The sequence below is a fragment of the Gavia stellata genome, chromosome 17 (genome assembly GCF_030936135.1).
Source record: "Gavia stellata isolate bGavSte3 chromosome 17, bGavSte3.hap2, whole genome shotgun sequence".
NCBI classification, from domain to species: Eukaryota; Metazoa; Chordata; class Aves; order Gaviiformes; family Gaviidae; genus Gavia; species Gavia stellata.
The window spans coordinates 17,293,527-17,318,702 of record NC_082610.1 but is presented as its reverse complement, the minus strand read 5'-3'; the positions used below and the strand labels follow the sequence as shown (position 1 = coordinate 17,318,702).

Here is a 25,176-nt window from a genome sequence, read left to right as displayed (position 1 = left end):
GAAAGTTATAACTGGAAGACCAGTTCAAGTATGGGAAGAAAAGTTCAAGTATGGGAAGGTTTTGAGGGCTTTATGGCTGGAGGAGTCAAGTGACAAGCTTGCTTGAAGAAGGCAACTTTGAAAATGCATGAACTAGATGATAGCTACATACTCTCCCCAGCTTTTTATAGTGCTTTGCTGTGTGGAAGAACAATGATCATCCAAGACACAAGGTGAGCCTGAAGAGGAGAGATTTCAAAGGCTCTGATCCTTATGATGTCTATGAAAAGAATCCCACTGATTTTAGGAGACTTTTGATTGTGTTCAAAGAGAATTCAAAGACAGGAATGTTGTTTCTGCTGTAGCAGAAGAGAAAGAGGACTTCAACAGCCCTGATGTTTTGGGTAAGGATTCTTTCAAGTCATCTTATAGTTTAAAACAATCAAATTGACAATCAGACAAAACACAGAAATGGCAAGCATGAGCTAAATAATTTTGGAGGTAGAATAAGACCTTAATGGGGCAGTAAATACAGCAGAGACCCTTATCTGACATGACTATGAATTTAAAAAAAATACTGAACGAGGAAGCAGTATGTGCATGTGGGAAGCATACAGAAAAAAATGGAAGATAACCTTTTGAGAACATGAGTCTGAAATGCTCCTAAGATCTATGCAAGGAGAGTTGTCCCAGAAACAAAATGAAGCATTTGGGAAGGGAAAAGGACATTTTAAAAAAAAATTCATCTACCTTGATGTCACAGATAAACCATGGAATTGTATGAGGTTCTACTAAAAACATAGCAGGAAGAGAAAAACCAGTGTGTGGGGGTGAAAGCCAAGATGTTATCATGGAGATGTCTTAAAGAAACTAGAACGCAGGACAGCCATGGATTAACAGCGTCTTCCCCACAGTTACATACTAACTAGCGTTAAGGAAGTGCTAACTCAGATCACCAAAAATTCTGTAAGCAAATTACTGTCACTATTTGACATTAAGCAGTAACTTCAGAAGCAGTTTATGTTCAGGAAAGTAGTTAAGTCTATGCTGTGGTTAGAAATTATTCAGGTCTAGGATTCCTAGTAAAGTTTGCAGAGCTAGCCCTGGAATCTGTCTAGGACTGCAGGGAGTTCGGAATTGGAGTGCCTTAGTTGGCTGAGAAGCAGCATCTTATGACTGCAGCCTAGGCACATCCCATCCCTTCAGGGATATCCTGAGTGCACATGTGTCTTGGGGGAGCAGGCTGGGAAGAAAATGATAAGCTGATAATGTTGAAGGGGGTTAGAATCTCGAATGGTGTAAAAAATGCAACTGATCCTCTTCTGTTCACAGACTAAAGGATGGAGAAGTTGCCCTTGTGGCTGTGGCTGGCTGTTTGAAGTACCACTGTGCAGCTTAAACATGCATTTATACAATTAATTAGAAATTAGCAGAATGATCAAATACTGAATGCAAAATGAATTAAATTAGTAATAGCAAGCTAAAGGAAAAGCTCTGTAAACCACATTTCAAAAAGATGGTTGTGGAATAAAGATAAGCACTCTATGTTCTTCACACTATACAAAGGTCGCGTACAACTTGTACTTCACAACAGATTTTTATTTTCTGCGTACAAGATGCATGTGCTTTACTGACCTTAGCATTACGTATGTTTTCAAAGGCAAATATAGACAAACTAGAAAAAAAGCCTACTAGACCTCTCTGTTACTCCAAATATGTTCATTCCTCAGAAGGAGGAATATAAATAAAAAAGTATAAAAGATAAAGCCAAGATGTTTTAACTCTTAATTAAGGAAAGGAACATAGCCTAATGGTTATAGCATAAACATAACAGTTGAGAGAACAGAGGTGTCACAGTATGACCTCCTGCAAGTCACCTTGAGGCTTAAGAATACTTGATGAATACAGCTCTGCATATTGGACACTTAGCTGTTAAATGCAGTTGTGAAGTAGGTGAGATATTTTTTAGGATTTCATGTAGTAGCTACTGCCAGTGAAATGCATTATTAGGCAACAGAAAACTGTCCTTGCAAACATAATGTGACCATACTGCATCAGAAAGATTATTAATTTGGGGTTAACTTGTCATGTTAAAAACATCAGTCTTGAATAACAAACAATGTGTAGCTGTATTTCCTAATTGCAGACCAATCCACAAACTGTATCTCAGTAAGAAACCCGCTGTTAATTTCTCTTGGCTCTGAACAGGTAATTAGGTCCTGAGTATTTTGGGTAATCAGGTACTTTGGCAGCACTCCTGTTTCCTTGGAGGGGTAGCTCAAGAAGGCACCACCCTCCTCCATTAGCCCTTCATGTCTTCCCCACCTGTTTGTTCAATGCAGGTGCATTTGCCTTGTGCTTACCCACTTGATTACAACTGCAGGTTGAGCAAAGACGATCATCTGTTCCCTTTTGCAACAAAGGGACTGTTAGCTTCTACTATGCAAAGTGTTCTGGGTATACTTATGAGAGTTTTTAATAACAGCAGCTATAGAGTAAGTATCATAGTGGAACTACCCAGTTTTTCCTGCTTATGTAAAGATACTAAAGTCATCTGGAAAATACTGTTCTTGCTGTGGGACAGATTACTCAGCTCCCATTTAGTAGTAAATTTTGCTGACTGTGACATATTCCAGAATGCAAGCTACAGTGGGTTTTAGATAGAGATCAGTATGCAGGACAAATTAACCAAAGCCGGGACAGCTATAATAAACAAGAATCCTTATGTGGATTTGCTGACTGAGCAGCACCTTCCCAAATAGCACTGGCAACCATTCAACCTGCTACTGTTGTTGCGAAGAAACTTCTTACAGGTTGGCTTTTTTTAAGAATGGATTTTTATTGACTTTCCAGATGACATTATTAATCCACGTAAACAGGATTTTTACTTTGCACATAATAGAAAGTGTAAACAGAAATTTGAGCATCGGTATATGCTCATTTCTTCAATGGTGACCCAGCACTCGCCTTCTAAAAAAAGTCCTGTTGTTTTCAATTTGCACTTCCATTCTGAACCATTTGTAGATACTCCTTGTATAGCTTTTCTTGGGTTTCATAAAGTTTCTTTAGCTTCTTAATTTGTCCTTTGCTGAGTTCTTTGCCTTCTGTATCATGGGTGGGAAATCCCTGAAATATTAAAAAAAATATATATATTTTTAAGGTAAATTCATGGACTGCTTTTGCTCCGTATGGAATTGCTTTAATAAGATAGGGGGATAATGTCATAATGACAAGCTGTCAGGATGGGGTGCATCTTGGCTAATACTAGTCACCCAGAAGTTTGACAACTAACTTCGCCTATTTTTGTGTGTTCCCTTCCTAGTTAATGAAGGGGCAAAGGGTGTATTTATTTTCTGTCCTGTACTAAGGGAAGCTTAGACAACTAACTTCTAGATGGTTATAGTTAAGAGAATAATGACTAATCCCTGAACAGATGGTTAAGAGACTACTTTTAATCATACTAGCATATTGAATCCAAAGCTTAAAGCAAAAGCAGTAAGAGATTTGTGTTCTCGATGGAGAAAGTATGATCAGAGTTTTTACGGACGTTCTCCTTGGCTTGCAGGGGTATTTTCCAGTATTTACACTCTCCACTCTTACTTGCCCCTGAGGGCCTGAATTTTTGCAGGTTAAGAGGACAGGCAAAAGCAGGATCAATGTCCCGGATCAAGTAGTGCTTTATGTTTTCCAAGTAACACCTTTTATCCTCAAGGGGAGCAATCAAGAGCAAAGTTAGCCGTACAGCCCTTTCAGAGATCCTTTGCCAGAAGACAGCAAAACAGTGGGCAGAACCAAAAAGGAAGCACAAGACCGCTCTGAAAAACATCAGTTCTGGGAGAGTTTGGGAGTTTGTACTTGCAACAGGGTAATAAATTTGTGAACAAACATCATACATGTTCCTACCCACAAAATCTACAGGGAATTTTGCTCTGCAGTGAGGGGGGCCAAAGGAGACTAATGCACAATGAAAATACCTTTGAAATGATGGCTAACAGTTAGAGAACCTTGCTCCCCAATGCAATATGTATGTACCATAAAATTAATATATCTCCTTTTCTTCCTCTCCTTCCCTCCTCCCGCTATCTTAATAGCACCACCCTGGAGGTTTTGGAACAAGAACAGCTACATATACACAACTGAGTATGTACAACTGGGGAAGGAAAACCACTCCCTATCTAAAGAAAAGTCTCTTACATTTTCATCAAACATGGAATATTTGTCATGTTCTGATTTAAACATTTCATGTGGTGGAATCTTCATTTTTGCCAGTTTCACTGCCTGTAATACAAAACGTGCATTAACTGCATTAGCATCACGGTTAATTACTGACAACCTCTCACCTATGCAAAAGGAAAAGTAGACTATAATTTGCAAATCAAAGAGCATTTAATTCACAATTGTTTATCATGTGAAAAGAAACTTTCAGTGAGTAACAACTCAATAAATCTTAGCTGTGCTTGTCCAGGGGAAAAAAATATGTTTTTCCAGCTGACAAGCACATATTTCTATGCAGGTCATAGCAGGATCAGGATGCAAGTAATTGCACTGAAAATATACCGAACATTCACTTACCTATAAACAGGCACATCTCAGAATCCTTTCCAAGTAATTTATGCCTAATGCAAGGGAATCACCTTTTTGAAAGAATGCAAAAAGCTACTTGGAATTTGTGGATTATAAATGCTATTTATGTGGTTTTCTCTCTGTACATGGTGCTCTCTAAAAGTTTACTTCCTCTTTTAACCCAGGAATACGTTTCCTGTACTGTTACAGAGTCATCAGCATGGCAGACAATCTTTTCTTCCTATGAGTTCATCTCCTCTGGCTGTCTACTCCTCATCCAAAGCCTAAAACCTCTCAGCTATCTCAATTCCAACTGTAGAGATAAAATGTGTTTTTACAAAGCACTATATTTCAGATTTCAATTGTAGGGAATAGGTGGATTCTTAAAGAGGAAAAAAACCCCTGTTTTCACACATAACCTACAACACTGAAAAGGGAAGAAAATAGTAAATGACACGAGTAAAATCTTCTCTAACAGGCATGTAAGATACTACTTTGGCAATTAAGGAGGTAATACTGTCTATAGACTGAAATATGTGCTACAAGATCTTCTAAGAAGCTTTTGCAGCTTTTGCAGTTGTGTTTTCAAATGTGGCTTCTCTGTAATAGGAGCTGAATATTCAAATCCGAACTGCAAGCCAAAGTCATTCTGAGCAGGAAACTGCAGACAAAAAACAGTAAATGGAGGCCCAGTTAAGGCCGGGCAGAGAGCCTGTGTTCTAATGTAATCTTTCCTGCACGTGACTATTGCTGCTAACACTTTTCTTCAAAACCAGATTAAAAGGATCTGAACACTTACTTCCTGCTCTTGTTTTTTCCTGGCTGCTTCTTCTTTCTTCCTTTTTTTCTCTTCTTCAATCTGCGAAAGGCAATGTTTATGAGTAAAAGGTAACTACTTCATTTGGTTGTTTTCTAAAAATCTGAGCCAGCTAGCTCCCCTAGATGTCTAATTACAGACAGAACTGGCAGCATGACCTGCAGCAGAAACACCAAGCCTTATAATTAGGATTGTCTGATACTTCCCACTGTATGGCTTTGATTCATTTGCTTTTATTCACAGTTAAACCAGTTTTAACTGTTCAGAATGCATTTTGCATGCAAAATGTATACATATGAAAGAATACCTACAAAGCCTGCAAAAGAAATGGTCCTGCCATTTCACAGGGAAAAATGTTTTGCAAATGACTTTAAAAAAAGACCATATTTTGTTCATATTTTGAGCTCTTGCCTCAAACTGTGAAGACATTAGCGTTTCTTAAGAAGCAGTTGTATCCCTTGATGTTCCTAGGGAAACAACTCTCCAAATTTAGCCAACTTCTAAAACTTAAAAAAAAATTAAATATCTCATCTTGCACTTGCTTAGGAGAGACCTATCAGTTCTCCAAGGGTTCTGCCAGTACTGAACGTAATACTGTTTGCAGGGAAAATGTACTCTAGCTGCAGGTCCCACCCAGCAGCTATATACAAACTGCCTTCAAATGTCTTTTTGATGAAAGCATCTGGAATTGGCTGAAACTACATTTTACTTCTCCCTTTTCTAAAAAACATCTACGTGAAAGGAGAAATGTTGGAAAGTCTTCCAAACTTCCAAAGGTCTTCTTTCTAGTCATGAGGGAATTTTATTATTTGTTAAAACTGAAGAACGGCATATGAAGTATTGCTTTCAAATGTTACAAAGTCAAATATTAATGCTAGCAAGTGCCAAAAGGAAGGTTTCTGTACAGACCTTGTGCATGTGAATGAGGATTCACAATCTTTATATAGTAACCTGTGAATTCTTGCCCCCACACCCTGAATATTTCACTCATCCATACTACATTAATTAAGGTTTAGCCAGTGCATTTTGTTCTCACATATCAGATAAATGCAGTCTAGTTCTGTGGAAAATGTCAACTTCATATGTACAGACAAAAGAAGTCCAATTTAACTTCTCATTGGAATCGTTCTTCCAGAGAGGTAAGACAGTACGCATGCAATGCTCAACATCCCTTAATTATATGAAGATCTTAAAAAACAAACAAATAAAAAACCTTAGAGATATTCATTAGGTCCCATATAAAATTTTCAAGAAGTTACTGTTTCAAAAATTCTTTTCCTGAACACCACTCAAATTTTAGTATCAATTCTCTTTTTTTCCTTTGTTGCTAGTCTGTTAAGATTTTTCTTACAGGTTATCAAAGAAATGTAGAAGTATCCACAGCTTACACATTACTTTACATTTACAAAATATAGAATGCTTAAAATAATAACCTTTTTCTTTTCTTCTCTTTCTTTCAATAATGTGTCCTTATCCACCAACTTAACCACAGTTGGAAGTCCTAAGAAGCAAAACCAGAAGAATGAGTTTCCAGTGCTTGCATAGTCAAAAAGAAATGTATTTATCATATGATAACTCTTTTCTTTTTGCAAGCTGAAAGCACATACAACTGAGTAACTACTCAAAAGTGACTAATAAATTAGGTGCTATATAAAAAGGTCAAAAAGATTGCAATGTGCATTTTTATATTCTATACATATATTGCAATATATAGTTTTGTAATATATATTAATACATCAGAAATATGACATGCTATAGCTTTGCAGTCCTTGCATTTGTTGGATTATTACCGATTAGTCTTGACAGGTTGTTTTCCCACTTCTTGTGAAAATAGTAAGATTATAAAAACATCTACCTACAAAAGTTGCAAGACATATAATTGGGTACCTTCATGATCTTCAAATCGAACACCAAGTTCAGGAAGGATGTCATCTCGAAGAGCATCACTCAACTGCAGCACTTCAGTTACTACAGAACATGAAAAATACTTCAAGTGAGGTAAGATTTGGTGAAAGTATACTTCTGTCCTGCTACATAGTTATTTAAATACAATTAAGAAATTGCCACTCTCTCACACAGGCCAGAGAAAGTTCTTTTGTTTTAAAGCAATAAACCTTTTAAGTTCTGCCTTCTTTCAACTACACAGAGAAGCAGCACGTTTCTTTGCGGGGACTTGAAATTCATAAATCTCACCCAAGATACCCGCATTGTTCCTGAAGGGGAACAGAAAGAAAATCCAAGGCAATTCAGGAACAATGCAACAATTCTGCCAGGGTATAGTGGAAGGGTATATGACTCGGGAAGATCCTAATGGTTGCTGTAGGATTTCCAATAAGAAGGGTTAAGAACCCTATTTTAGAAAAATCACAAATTAACATATCCTGTGCTACAACTCTCAGCTAGTTAAACGTAAGAAGTAAGAGGGGTGTCAAAGGTAATAGTTCTGGCAGTAGAAGCTGCCATCCAGACACTGTACTAAACACTGCACGTATCAGTAGATACAAGTACCATCCCTGAGCCTTCATCTCTTCCATAGTTCTCAGAGCCTCAGCTGAAGAGTGAACAGAGCACTGACTATCCTTATCCCATAAAAAGGAACAGCCACCCTATTTCATTGCATGGTAGTGTTCTGCGACTCTTTGTATAGGAAAGCACTGCATTTTATAGAAGCTCTTTTGTCTGCCATGAACTAAGTCGTTACTTTTCTTGATCCAGAGCAGTTACACACAGTGAACCACATTCATGTTCGATGCAACTCTAAAGAAGCCATTAAGATAAACAAGGGATAAGATTACCTCACTGGCTGTTAACACTAAAAGGTGTTGACTCTAACCTAGGCAAAAGAATTACATTCTTGGTACGACGTGTATCTCGTACACCTACTGCTTATTCAATAAAACAATGTCTGCTCAGTTATAAATATTTACATATCTGAAATCATGAATTATTGAAAGTTTAAGAAGAAGAAATCCATCAAGGTAGAGAATAATGAGAAATGTATAAGAAAACATGTATTATTTATGAAAGGACACATCTTCTGATCAATCCTCTGTCATCCAGAGGAGTCAGCACTGTGCTTCTTAGGGCTGAAATGTGCCTGTTCTTCGCATGTGGTTCCTCCAGAGCAAAGATGTTTAGGGATTGGGTAGGGGGTTGTTTATGTGCTGCCCCAAGATATAAACCTTTATCCTCACTGAGGACAGTGATCAGGAAACCAGTGGGATAGTACCTTATCACCAGTGCCCATGAACACCCTGGCAGCTAGGCACTCCTTGAGCCTGTGACTATTTCCCAGACCTCTTCTCACATTGTCTTTGAATTTCAAGCCTTGAATTTCAAGCCTTTGAATTTCAAGCCTTGAATGTGAAAGAGATGTTGTGCTATTGTGAATAAGAATGCTGTAATGGGGAGGAAAAGGAGGACCTTGAGAATGCTGGATGTTAAGACTGGCAGCAAAAGACAAGAGCAGGCACGGTTACAATGAACAGGTTTGTCCCAATTCTGGTCAACTCATGATACATTAGAAAGAGGGCAGAGGGTTTCCCACTGTGTCACAGAAGCAGCTTAAAGCAAGATACCACATGGCACCAGCACCCATGGCAGGAAATGAAGATGCAGGTGGAGTTCAGTCATGGACACCTTTACCACAGAGTAGTCAATTTAAGGTAAGTAACCAACAACAACTGCTCCTTTTGAACATCTGAATGACAATTCATTACTAATGAGAATTCTTCCCAAGCATCGAGGGCTGCACTAGAGCACAGATCTGCTCCACTGTGCATCCTTGCAGAGACAACTCTATGGGGTCTTTGCAGTTGGTCAAGTACTCAAGTAAAACGTCAGGATGCGCAATATAGAGATGCTCTGACCAACCAATCGCTGATGTCTTTTGCAGAGGTTTTCTGCATTTCGTCCCCTTGTACAGCTAGCACAGTGTTTTCCTTTTTCTGTTTACCATCATTGTTAGATATGTTCACAAATTAAGTCAAGACTCAACTGCAAATGATCAGTGCAAGTCTCCAGTTTGCACACTAATAAGCTCATAAAATAGAGAATTAATTTGATGGGATATGTTTGAATGTTAGCCATCCTAGATGATGGTAAAATTTTTGTAGAGTATGTACATTTTGATTCTTGGCGAAAACCAAAGTTTTACAAATGGCTATTCTGTGAAATGTTTTGTAAATACAGATACATTTTTAAAGTTATATGTATATGGATGGGGACATTTGTATTACTCTGCAGGTTTTACAGAAGCAGCATACTTTTTATTTAACCTCTAAGAATACTTAAAGCAATACAGATCATGTTAATTACTATTTAACACCATCCTGCCAGCATTGGGCTATGATGGGGAAACTCCCTTCACTTAGAACCACATAGAGGCAATATCCCCAGCCATTAATCAGAACAACTTTTACAGTAATTTAACACTTCCTGCAAGCAAGAATTTAATGGCTACAGGGAAACAAATCAATAGCATGGCAGTGCAGGTCCTGCCAACCACCACTCAGCTTCCATATATCAAATACTCTAATGAAAGGTGCCTCCCTAGTCAAACTGCAGAGTGCTCTGTACCCCAACCAAACAGCAACTAGATTCAACTTTACTCTTACTGCCCAATTTATTTCAGGCAAAAAATCAATACCTTCAAAGTAAGAAACTCAAGTGCCAGTAAGCAGTCTAGTGCTCAGTATGTTCTAAAAATGATCTACAAGAAGCCCCGTGATATTTAAACCTTACCACTGTTAAGAGTGAAGATCGGTTTAGCTCAACCATCAGAAAGCAAAGAAAAAAAAAAAAGTCTCATATAAAATGAGTATTTATGTTAAATATTGAAAGACCAAAGGTCACATTTTTGGCTGAGGATATACACACAAATTTCTTGAATGAATTCAAGTTACAGAAAATATTTTCTGTTGGAATGAATAAGCCTATTTCTCAGCATCAATTAGGCCTATAGGCATTTGACAGTAATAGCTGAGCAGACACATTAACAAATACAGTTTTGTGCTTTTAAAGTAAACTTATTAGTCCTTAGAAGAACTCAAAACAGTAGCAGAATTAGTGTTCAGATTCTTTGCCAGCTGAATAGGTTATCAACCAGACACTACAAGTAATTTCATATTTCTGTGTAATAGATGGGTTATTTATATATGTTTTACATATAAAAAATGCCCTATTTTGCTTTCAAGTACAAATCTCAGTGTAAAAAAAAATTTAAGAAAAGGAAGAATCAAATAGATATTGAAGACGTGTAAAATTCCACAGGGAACAGCAGAAAATAGTAAGAGCTCCATTAGGCACTAATCAACCAGTAAAATCAAAGAGGGCTTAATGGAACAACCTTTTTAACACTATATAGTTCTGCTGCCAACACAAACACCATGATCAAAGCTTTTCAGAGAGGGAAGAAAAAGCACCCAAAACAACTTCTAGCAAACTCCCAAATGAATTTTCCAAAGAGAGCACTCAATTACCATCAGGGGAGCTACAATTTCAGCCATGCTAACAAATAAGAACAAACATCTCAGGCTATTTAAACACAGTATCATTGTGTAGCAATCTACACTTTTAAGAGAAGGCAAGCTCCCTGGGGGAAGAGATCATGGGTACTTTCATACCTAGAAAGCAGGGAGTGCCCTTATCTAGAGAAACAACAGCTCGTCCTGATCATTCCAAAACTTTTAGATTCTTTAGGAAATTAAAATAAAATTAGTTAAGCAGCCTGTAAAAGATTCCCAAATTAAAGAGACAGGTAGCAGAGATGCAAATATTCAAACCACCTCTGATTTAAAGATGCCTTACTTTTATTCTCTAAGCAGAAAGACTGTATCAGCCGGCTCACCCCCCCAATTTGATTCCTACGACCTCTGAGTCTTACATGCAACAATACAGGAAAAAGTTAACTCTCACCTTTCTTCTCTCTGGCAATTTGTCGAACTCCTTCTCTGAACTCGGAAAGAACTTGTAGGTATGGCATCACTGTAGATTCAGTCTGCAGGATAATTATTTCTACAGTTAGCTAATCATCATTTAGATATAAAACATGTCCTTACCCACCTCATACTTATGTGCTGTTGGATGGAACTTGACCCTCAGGGCAGATCTGTGTCAATAAAAATTGTCATTGCTCTATTGATGTCAAAGGATAGACAATTATTTGTATTAGCTATCAATTTTCCTTCTGTACAGATAAAATCAACTTGTGAAGTTCTGCCTCTCCCCATTCCTTTTTCATCTCCTTTCAGTTACAGATACATCAGTTCCACAGTCCAGCTAACTATAATGCACTACAGGGATAAAAACAGCACCCAGACGAATTTGCCCCTTCATGTTTTGTGTTATCTTACTTAGGTCCAACTGCTTGTCAGCCATAATACCAGGTGAAACTGATGTTATGACTTACTTTCATTAGAACATAGGTCTGTTCCTCAGGTGTTAGCTTATGCTAATTGTGTTTATTTCCAATACAGTGCAGTTGCCTGTATTCCTCACACAACTCCCTCTCCCACAAGAAGTGGGGAGAGATTGCTGTTGAATTGTTTCAGGTGTAAGTAAATGCTGGTCATGAAACCTCAAAACAAAAAGTCCTGAGAATCCTGCTCTCAATGGTAGTGAATAGCAACAGCAAGCAGTTAGTGAACAGCAGTGAACAATTACAAAAACAACTACAGATCAGTGCTGTCTGCCAACACTTCTCTGGAATCCGAAGAGCAGAAGCCAGGCACACAGGGGACTGCTTAAATTAAAAGTTTCATTACTTTGGAGGGTGGGGAAGAGAGAGAAAAAAATGCACTCTTATTTCCCCTACAGTTTCCACGTGTCTTTCCCATCTGTTAAATCTCCATGACAAATTTCTGTGCAATTAAAGACGATAGTCTGTTATGATCTAAAAGTGCCGATATGAAAGGAGCTGAGGGGCTCCATTAAAACTTTTCATAAATGTGAATACTATGCCATCAGCTTCACCATTGCTGACAGGTTTGGCAGGAAGAACAGACTCTGGAAAGTGAGCAACAGTTACATCTCCACTACCGCCTCTACACTGGAACTAGCTCAACATGCAAATGAAGTGGTGTCAGGAAAGCATGCACTGTCACTACTTTATCAGTCTTTTAAAGATAAAAGATTTTTCTTTCCAGAATAACTAACTTGACAGCAATGCTTAATTCATTTGGAAAATGAGACTATGGAACCTGAGGTTTTCTGACTTCAAATCTCTTCCATCCCCTTTCAAGTAAATTACTGAACCACAGTAATTAAGCTAGTTGTTCTTTCAGAGCTTTGAAGAGGATTATGCCTTTTTTTGAAATAGTGACTCTATTGGTTCCTTCATCTCCCATTTAGACAAAAAAACCCAAATAGCCCTGATCCACAGGCTTCTGTAATTAATAAGATGTTTTCCAGCCTTGAACGTTCACCTGGTAATTTTTGTTAAGAAAAATAAGTTTCTGCATGGAAGACTGAAAGAGGGTATAATAGTTAATGAAACAGCCAAAATATTTATGATATTATGCCTATTTATATCATAATGCTTAAAACCAGTAATGTTCTACATGATAAAAGCAGAAGCTTCTTGTGTGTAACAGGTGTTAGCACAGGATTCTTTCTGCACAAGATTATTCTGGCTCTACTACCCTTGGCAACGTTACCTTAAAGGAGTGAAAGGGCTTAGCTTCTTGTTCCAAGCTATTGCCAGTCCTTCCATACAGCATATCTGCTGTAAACACTGCCTGAACAAAGTGCTAAATACGAATTTAATTTTCATTTTCCCTAAAAAGGTAGGTTTTAAGGTGCTGCCTTTCTGCTGAAATTCCAAATAATTCTGAGCTAAATTAAAATTCACTATTGATAGGTTTTGGTATGGAATACTGACCATCTTCCTTATTATCCTTGTTATATCATTACTGGACATTTCCACAGCACAGTAATGTAAGTATTTGCATGGGCAATTATCAGATGAGTGTTCACTCACATTCTTCAACCACAGCCAGCTTTCCTCTTCCTTTGATGAATAAGAAGTTTAGCTTTTTTGTTTACACCACAAATGTTTTAATTATTCCTTCTAAGGAGGAACAGAAAAACATATTTTTCTGCATTCAAAGGTGTGACCATACTTGAAAAACAGCACTGATTTGTTCATGTCAATTTTTTCGCGTTAATAAAGACAGCAAAGTTGATAGATTTCATATGGAGTTATTTCTCCTGTCTGCACAACGAAACATTACTGTTATTACAGGGCCCATCAGCACTGTCATTGGGTATCTCCTAAGTATTTCCAGAAAAATTCTACATCACAGTGTAACTGCTGGGTGACCAAAGCAAAACAGCCTTCAAAAGCCAGATAAAAACTGTGGGTACAAATGAGATCAGAAAAAGAGATTGAAATGCGGATAAAACTCCGTCTGCCTCCAGGCTGGTTTTTGGTGTACCACAAGGAAGTTTAATCAGTATAATTGTATTTTTGAAACTACTTAACATACAAATACTTGTATTGAGTCTTTAGACTGTAGCATGTGCTGTCTGCAGTTAACATGTGGTTTCTTAAACAGACTCATCATTCAGAAGACAAGATAATTCTTTTTCTGGTTGCTATACAATTTGTCTGTCATTAAGTCAAACAAACCTATAAAAAAACCCCAACTCTCATAAAAGAAAAATCCTGCTGCCTAAGCCAATTAATTACTTCAGATTCAAATGCTATAAGCAGAAAGCATGTAATTCGGCTACATATCAGTAATGTAATCACAGAGTAATTTTGTATAGTGTACTTTGTCCTTCACTTACATTTATGTTTTGACTATTCCCTCCAACAGGAAAACCAATTGCGTCATCACTTTCTATGGCACCAAAAATCTGGTCAAGGGGAAAAAAAAAAGAAAAAAGAAAAGAAAAGATTGTATACATCAAGTCACAGGTATGTGAAAACTAAGCAAAATCACATGTACTATGGTTTTGAAGCCACCTAGTTCTCATTTAACCCACAATATAAGAAGATGTTTTGGTTTTTAATTGATAAAGCTTACTAAGCATTTGCTTTCAGGTTTAGCTTTAAAGCTGTCAGATTTGACATTCTAACTTCATATTTTTTCTACAGTCTAATTGTCCTTGCATGTATTAGGGGCTCTCCACTATTCAACAAAACATTAGCTGAAGTTATAATGTAACATAAAGGACTCCAAATTGTTCCTGCTCCAGCACACACTGCAATTTGGGGTTGTTTTGGTTGGCATGTGTGTGCAAGAGCTCTAGTTTCCTAAAAGATTTAAACAAAGACTGTACGGATCCCTACTTACTTGAAAAATACAACAGTTACAATTGCACAGTGCAATAGCAACGTTACTACTTGCTATTACATACCTTCAGCATTTGAGTGAGATAGGAACTGATGTTTTCTAAAAGAAGTCTGTTTGGCATTTGTCTGGAAGATTTCTTTGCAGCAATATAGGAGTTACTCTGACTGACTAATGAACGCATTTCTTCTAAGACAGAGCGAGTGTCAATATTGTCACACAGTGCTTCATGAATTGCTGCCTTCTTGTCGTAAAAACTAAGAAGAAAAAAATTTTTTTACTATTGATGTCAAAAGTATCTGCAACCTACTCTGAAGAACTTCTGTTAGAAGAGTAAGGGGACCTAAAAGTGAGACAATCTTTTCTTGGTCACAGTTTATATTTGAAGGAAAAACAGATGAGCGAGAAAAAGGCATTATCATGATGCTGCTGTTTTGCTGCTATGGACAAAGGCAGGCAGGATAATCTAACTGGCAACAACTATCCAAACAAATTACATCTAACACTTTTTCAGCAACTGGCCTTTTCATACCAGTTTTTAAAAGCAGTATAAATGCTTATTTAGTATCTTCTTGTGCTTGGTATTATTTTTTTTTTATTGCTCTCCTATCCCTATGTACCAGCCAAGTACTCTGTTTAGTAACTTTCCAGCAAGAAACACAAATTTGGAAGTTAATTTACCAAAAAGTGAAGTGTTATAAAGCTGTTACCAGCAGATACAAGGAATAAATTCATGTAAACCTTTGTAATGTTCATGAATAGACATAATAAGTAATATAGTATATTAAGTACCATTTCATCATGCAAGGGGTACTACTGTTTCACACAACATTCTCTTTTCTCTGTAAAAAGTATGAGAAGTGGTAGAGAAAGGAGACAAAACCAAATATCCATGAAGCATATCTTCTGTTCCTCCCACTCCTTTGTCCCTTCCCTCTGACCTCTCTATTACTTACTATCTTCCCCCTTTTTTAACAAGAGGGTTATCTCTACCAACCTCAAGTTGAAGACGAAATTTTCAGAGGACATCACTAAACAGAAGCATCTGCACTTGGTCCTTCAATAGTCAACCTTTCTGTCCACAACAGTGAACTGAACTAGGAACAATTTTAGTACTGCAACATAAGATGCTTCTATTTTAAATTTCACTCATAATAGAAGTCATATAGGAAGCTGTTCATATTACAAACAGTAATGTAGTTTTGTTATAAAAGTGAAAGACTGCAATATTGGTATCACTGTCTCAGTACCACATTTTCAAACATTGGCACTCTGATCTTTTGTGCTTTTAGTCAGGTCATCTAACTTCTGTTTGTCTCAGTTTGCTCACTGCACTTTGAAATGTGTAAAATACTGTTTTTCCAGTTGTAACCACTGTGTATTATTGGTCACTTCTCAGAAAGAAGGACAGCATTTCAAGTAGTGAAGAAAATGACAGCTCTCTAACAAAAAAGTTCTCTTTCCCTTCACAAACAGGGCGATGAGGCATGCCAGTGTACTTAACATAAACAAGAGGGAAATTAACAATTTCATCTATACTTCATAAAGCTGTTGCACGGTTAAATTCACTAGCTTGTATAGAGTTGGGGTACTCAGTGGAAATGCTAGAGACTTATAAATAGCACTATATACATAGTAAGTCATTTTGCAAGGAAAAAACCACAAAAACATGTAACTACACAATGGCTATTCACAGAGAAGAAGTAGGAATGCTCCACTCACTTTTTGTTCAGCTCTGCTTCCTGATTTTCCCATTTCTGAAACTGGCCTGTCACATCAGTGGGAGCTCGAAGAATATCCTTCACATTTAAAAAGAACTCCTATAAAAGAAGAATATAGCTAAAAATCAGTTTAAATTATACACAACCAATATTTACTATGAAAAGGCATTATTTCTTAAGTAGCCTCCTAAAGTTTATGGTTTCAACACTGTTTCAGCCAGGATCTACTGAATGTCTGTCAAAACAAGGAAACCCACACATTTTGCATAACTGCAAATCACAGTTCGACTGTAATAAAGTTCTATCTCTTGGCTCTGCCACTGCATGATACACTATGATACTCTAACACCAAGCTGCTCAAATACAATACCATTTTAAAAAAGTTTAGGCAGGAGCTCTTATGGCATATTTTTAAGTGTGTTGCTAGCAATGGAAGCTGAAGAATAAAAATGGCTTTATAGCAAGGGCATCCAGCTTGGTGAAAAGTCATTTTCACTTACCCTGTGGCCCAAACCAAACATTTTACATAAAAAGCAGAATAGCTTCAGCTGGAGAGACCAAGATCAATGATCTCAAAATGCCATACAGCCTCCTTGTAGGAAACGTGTGTTTAAATCAGGGCTCCAAACTAAGCAAGGAAAGGAACTATGCCTGACGCCTCACGTATGCCTACAAGGCATAGAGGCAAATCTCAATGTAAGCGGTGAGGAGACAAGGTAGGAATGATACTCCCTCTTCCCCTTCGGCTATATTTGTGTAAAGGCTGATCTCGTAGACATGTTATGAGAGTGTCTGTTGGACTGAGTCCTATAAGCAAGCTGAAGTGAGGAACTAATCTTGCGTGTAAGTGCCAAGCTGCTCAGAGATGTCAAAACTTGGAGAGAGCACCCAGCTGCAGAGAGATGTAGCTATCTGTGGAATTTGCATGACTTGAATGTTCAATGGTAGCTAAACAAATACTGTGACATCCCACCTAATGAATTTAGAAGGCAAACTCAGACTGTGGATATGGCCTATATATCCTTGGGTTCTACTCCTTGAAACACATGTGACAACACAAAGCTTAGAGAGCTGGAGGAGGAACGGAAAGCGTACTTACATTCATAAACTTCTCATACTGAATAGCTGACTCCATGGTATTATTTGAATAATCTAGTGTATCCTTCCAAGAGTGCATGAGGAAAGCCAACCGTAACTGCCGTGCTGTTAGGAGTTTCAAAAATAAACAAGGAAAATAATCATAATCTAAAGCATTTTTATGGCCTCCAATACTGCAGTGGCTAAGAACATAATTTTTAATATTCTTACTACCCATACATCTATCAAAAAAGCAAGAACACTATTATCTGTACAGATAATACCAACAAGGAACAGAAGAACAAGGAAGCTTTTCTAAAGTTAGTGAAGAAGAAAGACACGTGAAGTTAGCCATTTTTGGAAACTCCATTATGTGCCTGAATAACAAAATTACCACAGTCACCACTCAAAGTACATCAAAAGCATTCAAACTCCAAAGTCATTTTTACCTGTATGTTTCTTCAGTGCATCTTTTATGGTAATGAAATTCTTCAAAGATTTGGACATTTTACAGCCAGCAATTGTTAAGTGGCCAGTATGCAGAAAATACCGAACCCAGTGATCGTTTTCAAAGTATGCCTGCAGCAAAACCAAAAAAACCCCAAAGACCCAACACTGTTTACATATATACCATGAAGTAGGATAATTTAAGAATAAAATCCTGAGAACAAAAGGTTATGCTTATACAAAACACACATAAAGTTTTAAAAATTAATTGATGGATTTGTGTTAAGTTGCAGTCAAACCAAAGCATGTTACTTTTTCACTGCAGAAACTGAAGGCCAGTTCATTCACCTCAGACTGTGCCAGTTCATTGTCATGGTGGGGAAATCGGAGATCAAACCCTCCTCCATGAATATCCATCGACTCTCCTAGAATGGATCCAGCCATTGCTGAACATTCAATGTGCCAACCTGGACGACCCTGTTAAGAAAAAGACATTACCTCGCTATTACCTCTCCTGCCTATGCATCATTCCCTCATTGGTCTGCCCTAAGCAGTTACACACCTGAGGAAGTGAGATACAGTGTTACCAAAAAAAAAAGATTCTCAGTCTCAGCTGCATGGAAGTGTATTGTTGGATTTAAAGATCAAACATAGCATATACATCTGTGATGCCTTCATTATGCTGCTTATTCTTCTTTTAAAAATTACATTAATATTTTTGATCACAAGGAAAAATAGGATATAGAAATTACTGCAGATAAAGCCTGTAGATAAATAGAGGACAAATGACCAGTAACAGCCATCATGAGCCTGCATGCAGACTTCTGTTTAACAAGTATCCAACAGATTGATACACTTCTAAAATATTAAATGAACATAGCAACAGAATCTACAAACAAATATACAAGATCTCCATAATCTATACATTATTAATATGAGATGAGGCAAAGTATTTGTGTAACATGCTATTTAATAAGGTGTAGAAGAGCTAAATCCTGATTATAACGTCCTTACCTTTCCCCACGGAGAGTCCCATGAGGGCTCTCCTGGCTTGGAGGATTTCCACAAAGCAAAATCATTTGGAGAATGCTTCTCACTTAAGCGATCAGCTGAGATGCTCAGATCACCTTTCAAAAGAGAAGATGTAAATATATACATTTTATTTAAACACCAGCACTATTGATTTTTGGCCTCGCTGTACCCCAAATCAAGTGAATTTAAAAAAAAAATTAAAAAAAAGAGAAAATAAAAACACTCAGCCCTCAAATTCCTCATAATTAACCTTGATAATCCTTTGGGGTTTTGATTAATGTTTGGTTGACAGGAAATCTGACAAGTATCAGCTGCACTGCTTTCTACATTTTGACATGAGATTCATCTACATTCTCTCTGCAGGCACAATTCCAGTATTGCAGTTAGAGAAAAAGAAATATAGAAATAAAAAACCCTATACTCATCGACAAGTAAGACTGCAAAATCAATTCACTCCAAAGTTAGAAGGATCCAAATTAAGACTAGGATTGTCCTAATCTGCACACACAATGTGATCATAGGATATTTCTTCCACCCCTAATCTCAGTTGCTGCACAGAATGGCTGGTAGTTGTTCAATAGCTATGTTTACTGTTCTGTTACCATCACGGATGTGTTATGCATTATTTGCTGTTAGCTCCTTATGATCATTTGGGTGGTACGCTCATTGTAACATCTTTAAAACACAGGGAATTTACCATTTCTGCAGTACTGTCCAAGAGTAAAAGTGGTTAACAATACCACCTACCACATAAGAATCCAAGACATATTAAAGACAAATTGTCAAGGTTAAACTTGTTAAACTTGTCAATTAATTTTGATGTATAGGTTGAGATACCTGCAATCTCAATTGTTTCGAATATCTAACATTAGATACTTTAAATATAAAAGTATTATGCTTCTATTTACATTAATAGCAACTTTCAAAGCTTAGCATTTCTGCTGCCTGTAATAGTAAATATGACATTATCTGTCAGGGTAAGGACAATCATCACAAATGAGTCAAAGCAGCTAGGCTGACAAGCAATAACTTGACATATGCATACTCTGGGTTAGTTACATTAAGCACTCAGCATCTGTTCCTATTTGCAAAAGGACACAACATTTCAACAAAAGTGACTAGTTACGTCGTGGAAATGATACATTCATGTTACCACAAAGATGGTGGTTTAAGCTAGCACCTTTTATTTCACACAGATTTCAGCTATAAGGGTTTGAATTAAGAAGAAACAAAAAAAATCATATCCATTTTAAGCTGCAACTCGCAGATATTGTTAGTTTCAAATCTAGTATGAGTGCCCTAATTTCACCTGCTATAAGTGTTATATAAAAATCTTTTCATATTCTTCTGATAGACTTTGTGGATGATTTGCTAATAAAACTGTGCAACCTTAGGAGCAGATAACTAGTAAGTCTGGTTTATTGAGCATTTTAAGCTACTCCTCTGCTATGGCTCAACTCAGATAAATCTGTATTTGGACGTAGTTCAACGCAACAAGGTTTACAATGTAAAAAGATATGAAAGAGGAACGCAAATATTTGTCATGAAATGACCACAGCCTGATGTGGAGAGCTTTCATGGGGCATGTGGAAGACCCAGCTTCAAGTCTTTGCTCCTCTACTTTGAAACAGATGAACAGCCAAGTAACTGGGCTATAGTCAAATGACTGAGCTAGTCATGATTCTGACCAAAAAACCAAACCACAAACAAAGAAAAAAACAACCCAAAAACATCCTAGAATGAATAATGTTTCGTGGTATTTTCCAATTAAAAACTTTCAGGAAAGTGCTGGCTCAAGCTACAAAACTTTGGAAAAGAAATCTATTGGTAAAGGAAGTGCAGCACGTAAACCATGCAACTCTGACAGTAACTTTGATCCAAACTTCAGTGAAATCAATTGAAGAGATCAACACATCATCAGTTTCTTCAACAACTTAAGCAAATGTTATTTCCCCTTTTTACCTTCACCCTCTTGAAGTGCTTTTTGATCACCTACAGCTTCAGGAACCAACTTAGCATAGGAGTGTTTTTCACTGGAATCAAACTTCATAGTATCAAAGTACACAGATCCATTGGACACATACCTGAAAAGTTAAAGATCAATATTTAGCTAACTTTTTAGCAAGACTTAACTGGTTTTTATCCCAAAAATCACTGTCTTAAACTAAAGTTCTCTAGTGAAACCACATACAGTATGGCACTGCTCAGTACTGTAAAGATGACTTAGATGAACCTAAGTTTTAAGGCCTTACCCTGAAGATTTCAGACAAATCATTGAAAGTCATAATAAAATCGATTAAAGGGAAAACAGCTAATATCTTTTGTTAAACTCTGAAGAGGCAAGATGTCAGGTAACAGTCCCAAGAGAAGAAATATCTACAGTACTTCTGGTCCCTTTTAATATTTTGCAATAATATAATATGTTATATCGTGTTTGTTTCACAGTCCATTTTGTCCTCCTTCACTTTGCTAATTTTGTCCCACTACAGCCATAACAAAAACTCTGACACAGAGGTTTGTTTCAGGACCACCAAGAAAGTTGATAATTCAGTGCAAACAGTTTTGAACTGTTCCCCCCTTTTTTGTTGTTTTAAGAAACTTTTTAAATGTAGGTTTTAAAGGAAGAATGAGCAAGAAAAAATATGGCAGTCTGAGCCACAGGTTTTCTTTTTTCACAATAAAAATACATCCATGTTGAAAAATTGAGGCTATTAACAGAAAGAGAACTCAAAAATTTCAGACGGGAATCTATCATGATACTTAGGAACTTCTAAAGTATTAGCTTGATTTTCACCAATATTAGACAATGGCAGAAAACCAGTTCACAACTACTTTTTATTTTTTAACTTATGTTATTTACAACTGATTTCTAGCCATCTACTCAGGCATCCAGTTTTGAAACCCCTTGCTGAAGGCCAGGAGTCAAATACAGTTCAAGTGAATCGGACTTTGACTATTTTAATGAACGAGGATTTCAGCCTATAAATTTAATAATCTAACTTCTCTCTTCGTAAGACATCATAAGAAGTATAGAATAGCACGTATTCATCAGGTGAGAAATAATGGGTCTTTTGCAAAGGAACCTGAAGTTTCTTTATTTGATGAAACACTACTTCTGGAAAAGACTACTATTGCATGTGAAAACATAGAAAACAGTTCACAGTTAAGTGTTGAAAGCAATCATTCTAGCTCCGATACAGTATAAGCGCATGACAAAAGCATCCAGTATCAAACTTACCCATAACCATTATCCACAATCTTTTTCACAAAATCCACGATTTCTGGCACATATTCACTAACCCGCGTTAAAACATCTGGAGGTAAAACCTATAGATAGAAAGTAGAATTTTATATTTTTTATATCTAGAAATATTTATACATATGCAAATATGCACTAACTATATATATTATACATTGGTCAAAAATTGGCTCAAAAGGAAGTGACAGTAGAATCGAAGACTCCTATTTCAAGCTTTCTGCTCTGAAACAATGTGCTGTAGCCATTTTTTCCTCAGCCTTTAATCCACTTACTGCGCTTCTGACAGAACAGGCAATAAGTCCCTCTGATCTGCAGGTAAATAAATAAACCTTCACTGATCTGAACCATTGCATATGACATGGCATTTCACCTGTAACAGACAAATCTGTCCTTGATTGTTATCATCACATAATTCTTAGTGGCTGAAGACTGATAAGTAGTCAGTCTAAATGCTGAGGTTGGCCAGGCTCTCTTGGGCAGCTAACAGACTCTATCTCAAATTTCTGGATCAGTTTACAATTATCAGCCCATGTTACACCAAGGGGAAGGGATGGAGTGCACACATCAGACTTGATCACCAGTTAACCGGCTCTGGTAACATGCACAATGGATTTAAGATTGTTGGGATGGAAACAGAAGAGGTGCTAATTTAATAGCTACCTATTCACATTAAAGGAAATGCTTTATCAGTAAGGTTGAAATATGAGGTTTTTGAAAGCTATTAAAGGAGCTAAATTGTATTCTGGGTATTATGGGGCATGGCACATACACTTTTAGAACAGAAAACAATTTGTTTACTTACATTGAGTGCTTCCATATCTTTATGAAATTCCCCTTCCCAGAATTTGGGGAGCTTTGAGAATATGGAATTGTCAGTCACCTGGCTGCCAAATTTTGTGTCCAACCAGTCAGACAGCAAATCTTTGGCTTCTTCCAACAGTATCTATAAAACAATAATCATAAGTGCAACTGATCAAAGACTTGCCCTGTTTAAACTCTGCAGAAAGATCTTACCCTGAACAGAGAGGTCTGCTTAAGGAAAAAGACACTTGGCTATGAATACCGAGTAATCTGTGCTTCTACCAGGTTTTTATCATATTGCCCTTCATAAATACGGATGAAACAAACAGAGGAAGGAAGAGAAACTGGTAAGTGATATCTGTTTTGATATCAATCACTTAAATAGGCACATGGAATTTACGCTGTAAACACCGGATGGGACCTGCAGTTATACCACATCATCTGTTCCCCCCATTACTACTGGATAATCCTAACAGAAGCCTTACTATGCACATTGCTAAAAAGTGTTTGAAAGCCTAATTTGAACATCAGCAAGGATACGTTTCAGTCTTATATTAAAAAATTACTTTTTTTTTTACAATAGGATATAGCCCAGAAGGTGCGATTGCTTAGATTTTAGTTGTTTTGAAAATACTGTTAGGTCAGTATACACTTCTATAAAGGTACTTGCTATTAGAATAGTCGGACCTTTTTTTAAAAGATAATTTAGAGAGAGTGTCTCCTCAAGAAGGGAGCACATACCTTATGCTTCCTACAGTGATTATCACAAATAATCTGAAAGCAAGAAAAGATGAAAGTGGAAGACAGTAATTATATTGACTGACTTGGTTAGTGGGACAGTACCAAAGCCCAATAAAGTCAACAGGATTATTGTCACTAAATGTAATGGTCTTTGGATAAAAATTATCCTGAGCATAATTTTTGGGATGTATTTTCTCCTCTGATCAGAGACAGAAACACTTGTGTAGAAAACTGCCACCAGTACTGGAATGGTATAAATGCATGTTCAGTAACTTATACTGAAACTAATTCATAAAGACAAAAAAGTCAAAGCGAAAGTCTAAATATATGCAAGAGAAAAATCCCCGCTGGAAAGGTAAAAATAAGTGAGTAATTATCACAGTGGGAGGGGAAAAAAAAAAAGTCATAGATAAAAACTGCATCCAAAAATTATATAGTTGAATTCACGGATCAAATTTTCTGTATTGAATGCAAAGTACTAAAAAGTCCTCAGGCCCACCATTCCTCTTTTTAGGAACAAAAATTTCCATAATGTTTCAGGGAATTACTACAAGCTAAGTATTATTTTTAAACCCCCTAACAATTATAAGCCAAATATAATTTAAAAACAAGCTCAAACTAACCTCATGACATCTGTTGATCTCTTCTGCAGGGAGTTTTGCTTGCACAGCTTCTTGTAGAGGGTCAAAAGCAGACTTCACTGCATTTTGAATTCTTTCCAACATTTGCTTTTTATCTGGATCTGTTGTCTCATTTAATTTAACTGAAAAGAGCTACAATTAAAAAAAAATTAGAAAGCAACTTGCAGTACAGTAGCACTATCTTCCATACACAATATACTATCTTAGCCACATAGTACCTTGCCAGTGATGAATGTATTATTATACATTATGCCACATAAAAAGCTTTGATATCAAACTACTGAAACATACTCCTCATCAGAATTAAAGGTGAAGTCAAAAGAATTTAGTTCACATCCAAATTCAGTTTTTCAGAAAGACTTCATAAATTACTAAACATCATCATTTCTGTTGTTTAGTAATTTTCATTTTCTATGCAGTTGATCACCTTAATTACACAGTTGATTATCACAAATTTGAAAAGGAGAAGCTGTAATGTGAAACATAGGGAGATTAAATGCTATGCTTAGAGAGTGTGTCAGGCAATGATAGTTGGGCAAAATTTCCAGGCCTCCTATTCCCAGGCCTGTATTCAATTCATTAGACTGATAATCTCCTTGTGATCTGTAGTTCCAAAAATGACCAGAGAATCACCTTTCCCCACCTTCAGTCCAACACACACAATTTATTAAAACCCTAAAGCTTTGGAGACTTTTTGCACTTTCCAAGGCCATCAATGGTACAAAAGAGAAATCTCACAAGCTTTAAAAGATTATGGACATACTACCATTTAAAAACTATTTTAAAGGGTTATTTTTAAAGT

The 25,176-nt window shown here is 36.9% G+C and overlaps 1 protein-coding gene across 2 annotated transcripts in view; it reads right to left on the bottom strand.

The window, feature by feature from the left end:
• Positions 1-1,286: 1,286 nt before the first annotated feature.
• CARS1 (cysteinyl-tRNA synthetase 1) overlaps positions 1,287-25,176 on the bottom strand; it is a 35,340-nt gene continuing 11,450 nt past the window's right edge. For both annotated transcript variants that reach the window (XM_059825708.1, XM_059825709.1), the window contains 17 exons: positions 24,357-24,506; positions 22,994-23,134; positions 22,171-22,259; positions 20,895-21,016; positions 18,915-19,027; positions 18,249-18,377; positions 17,903-18,032; positions 17,476-17,579; positions 16,378-16,475; positions 14,723-14,912; positions 14,150-14,218; positions 11,276-11,357; positions 7,247-7,327; positions 6,793-6,860; positions 5,342-5,401; positions 4,174-4,257; positions 1,287-3,105 (listed from right to left, as the gene is read on the bottom strand). In XM_059825708.1, coding sequence (XP_059681691.1) covers positions 2,971-3,105; positions 4,174-4,257; positions 5,342-5,401; positions 6,793-6,860; positions 7,247-7,327; positions 11,276-11,357; positions 14,150-14,218; positions 14,723-14,912; positions 16,378-16,475; positions 17,476-17,579; positions 17,903-18,032; positions 18,249-18,377; positions 18,915-19,027; positions 20,895-21,016; positions 22,171-22,259; positions 22,994-23,134; positions 24,357-24,506 — 1,845 coding nt within the window. In that variant the 3' untranslated portion in view covers positions 1,287-2,970. The remainder of the gene's footprint in view (positions 3,106-4,173; positions 4,258-5,341; positions 5,402-6,792; positions 6,861-7,246; positions 7,328-11,275; positions 11,358-14,149; positions 14,219-14,722; positions 14,913-16,377; positions 16,476-17,475; positions 17,580-17,902; positions 18,033-18,248; positions 18,378-18,914; positions 19,028-20,894; positions 21,017-22,170; positions 22,260-22,993; positions 23,135-24,356; positions 24,507-25,176) is intronic.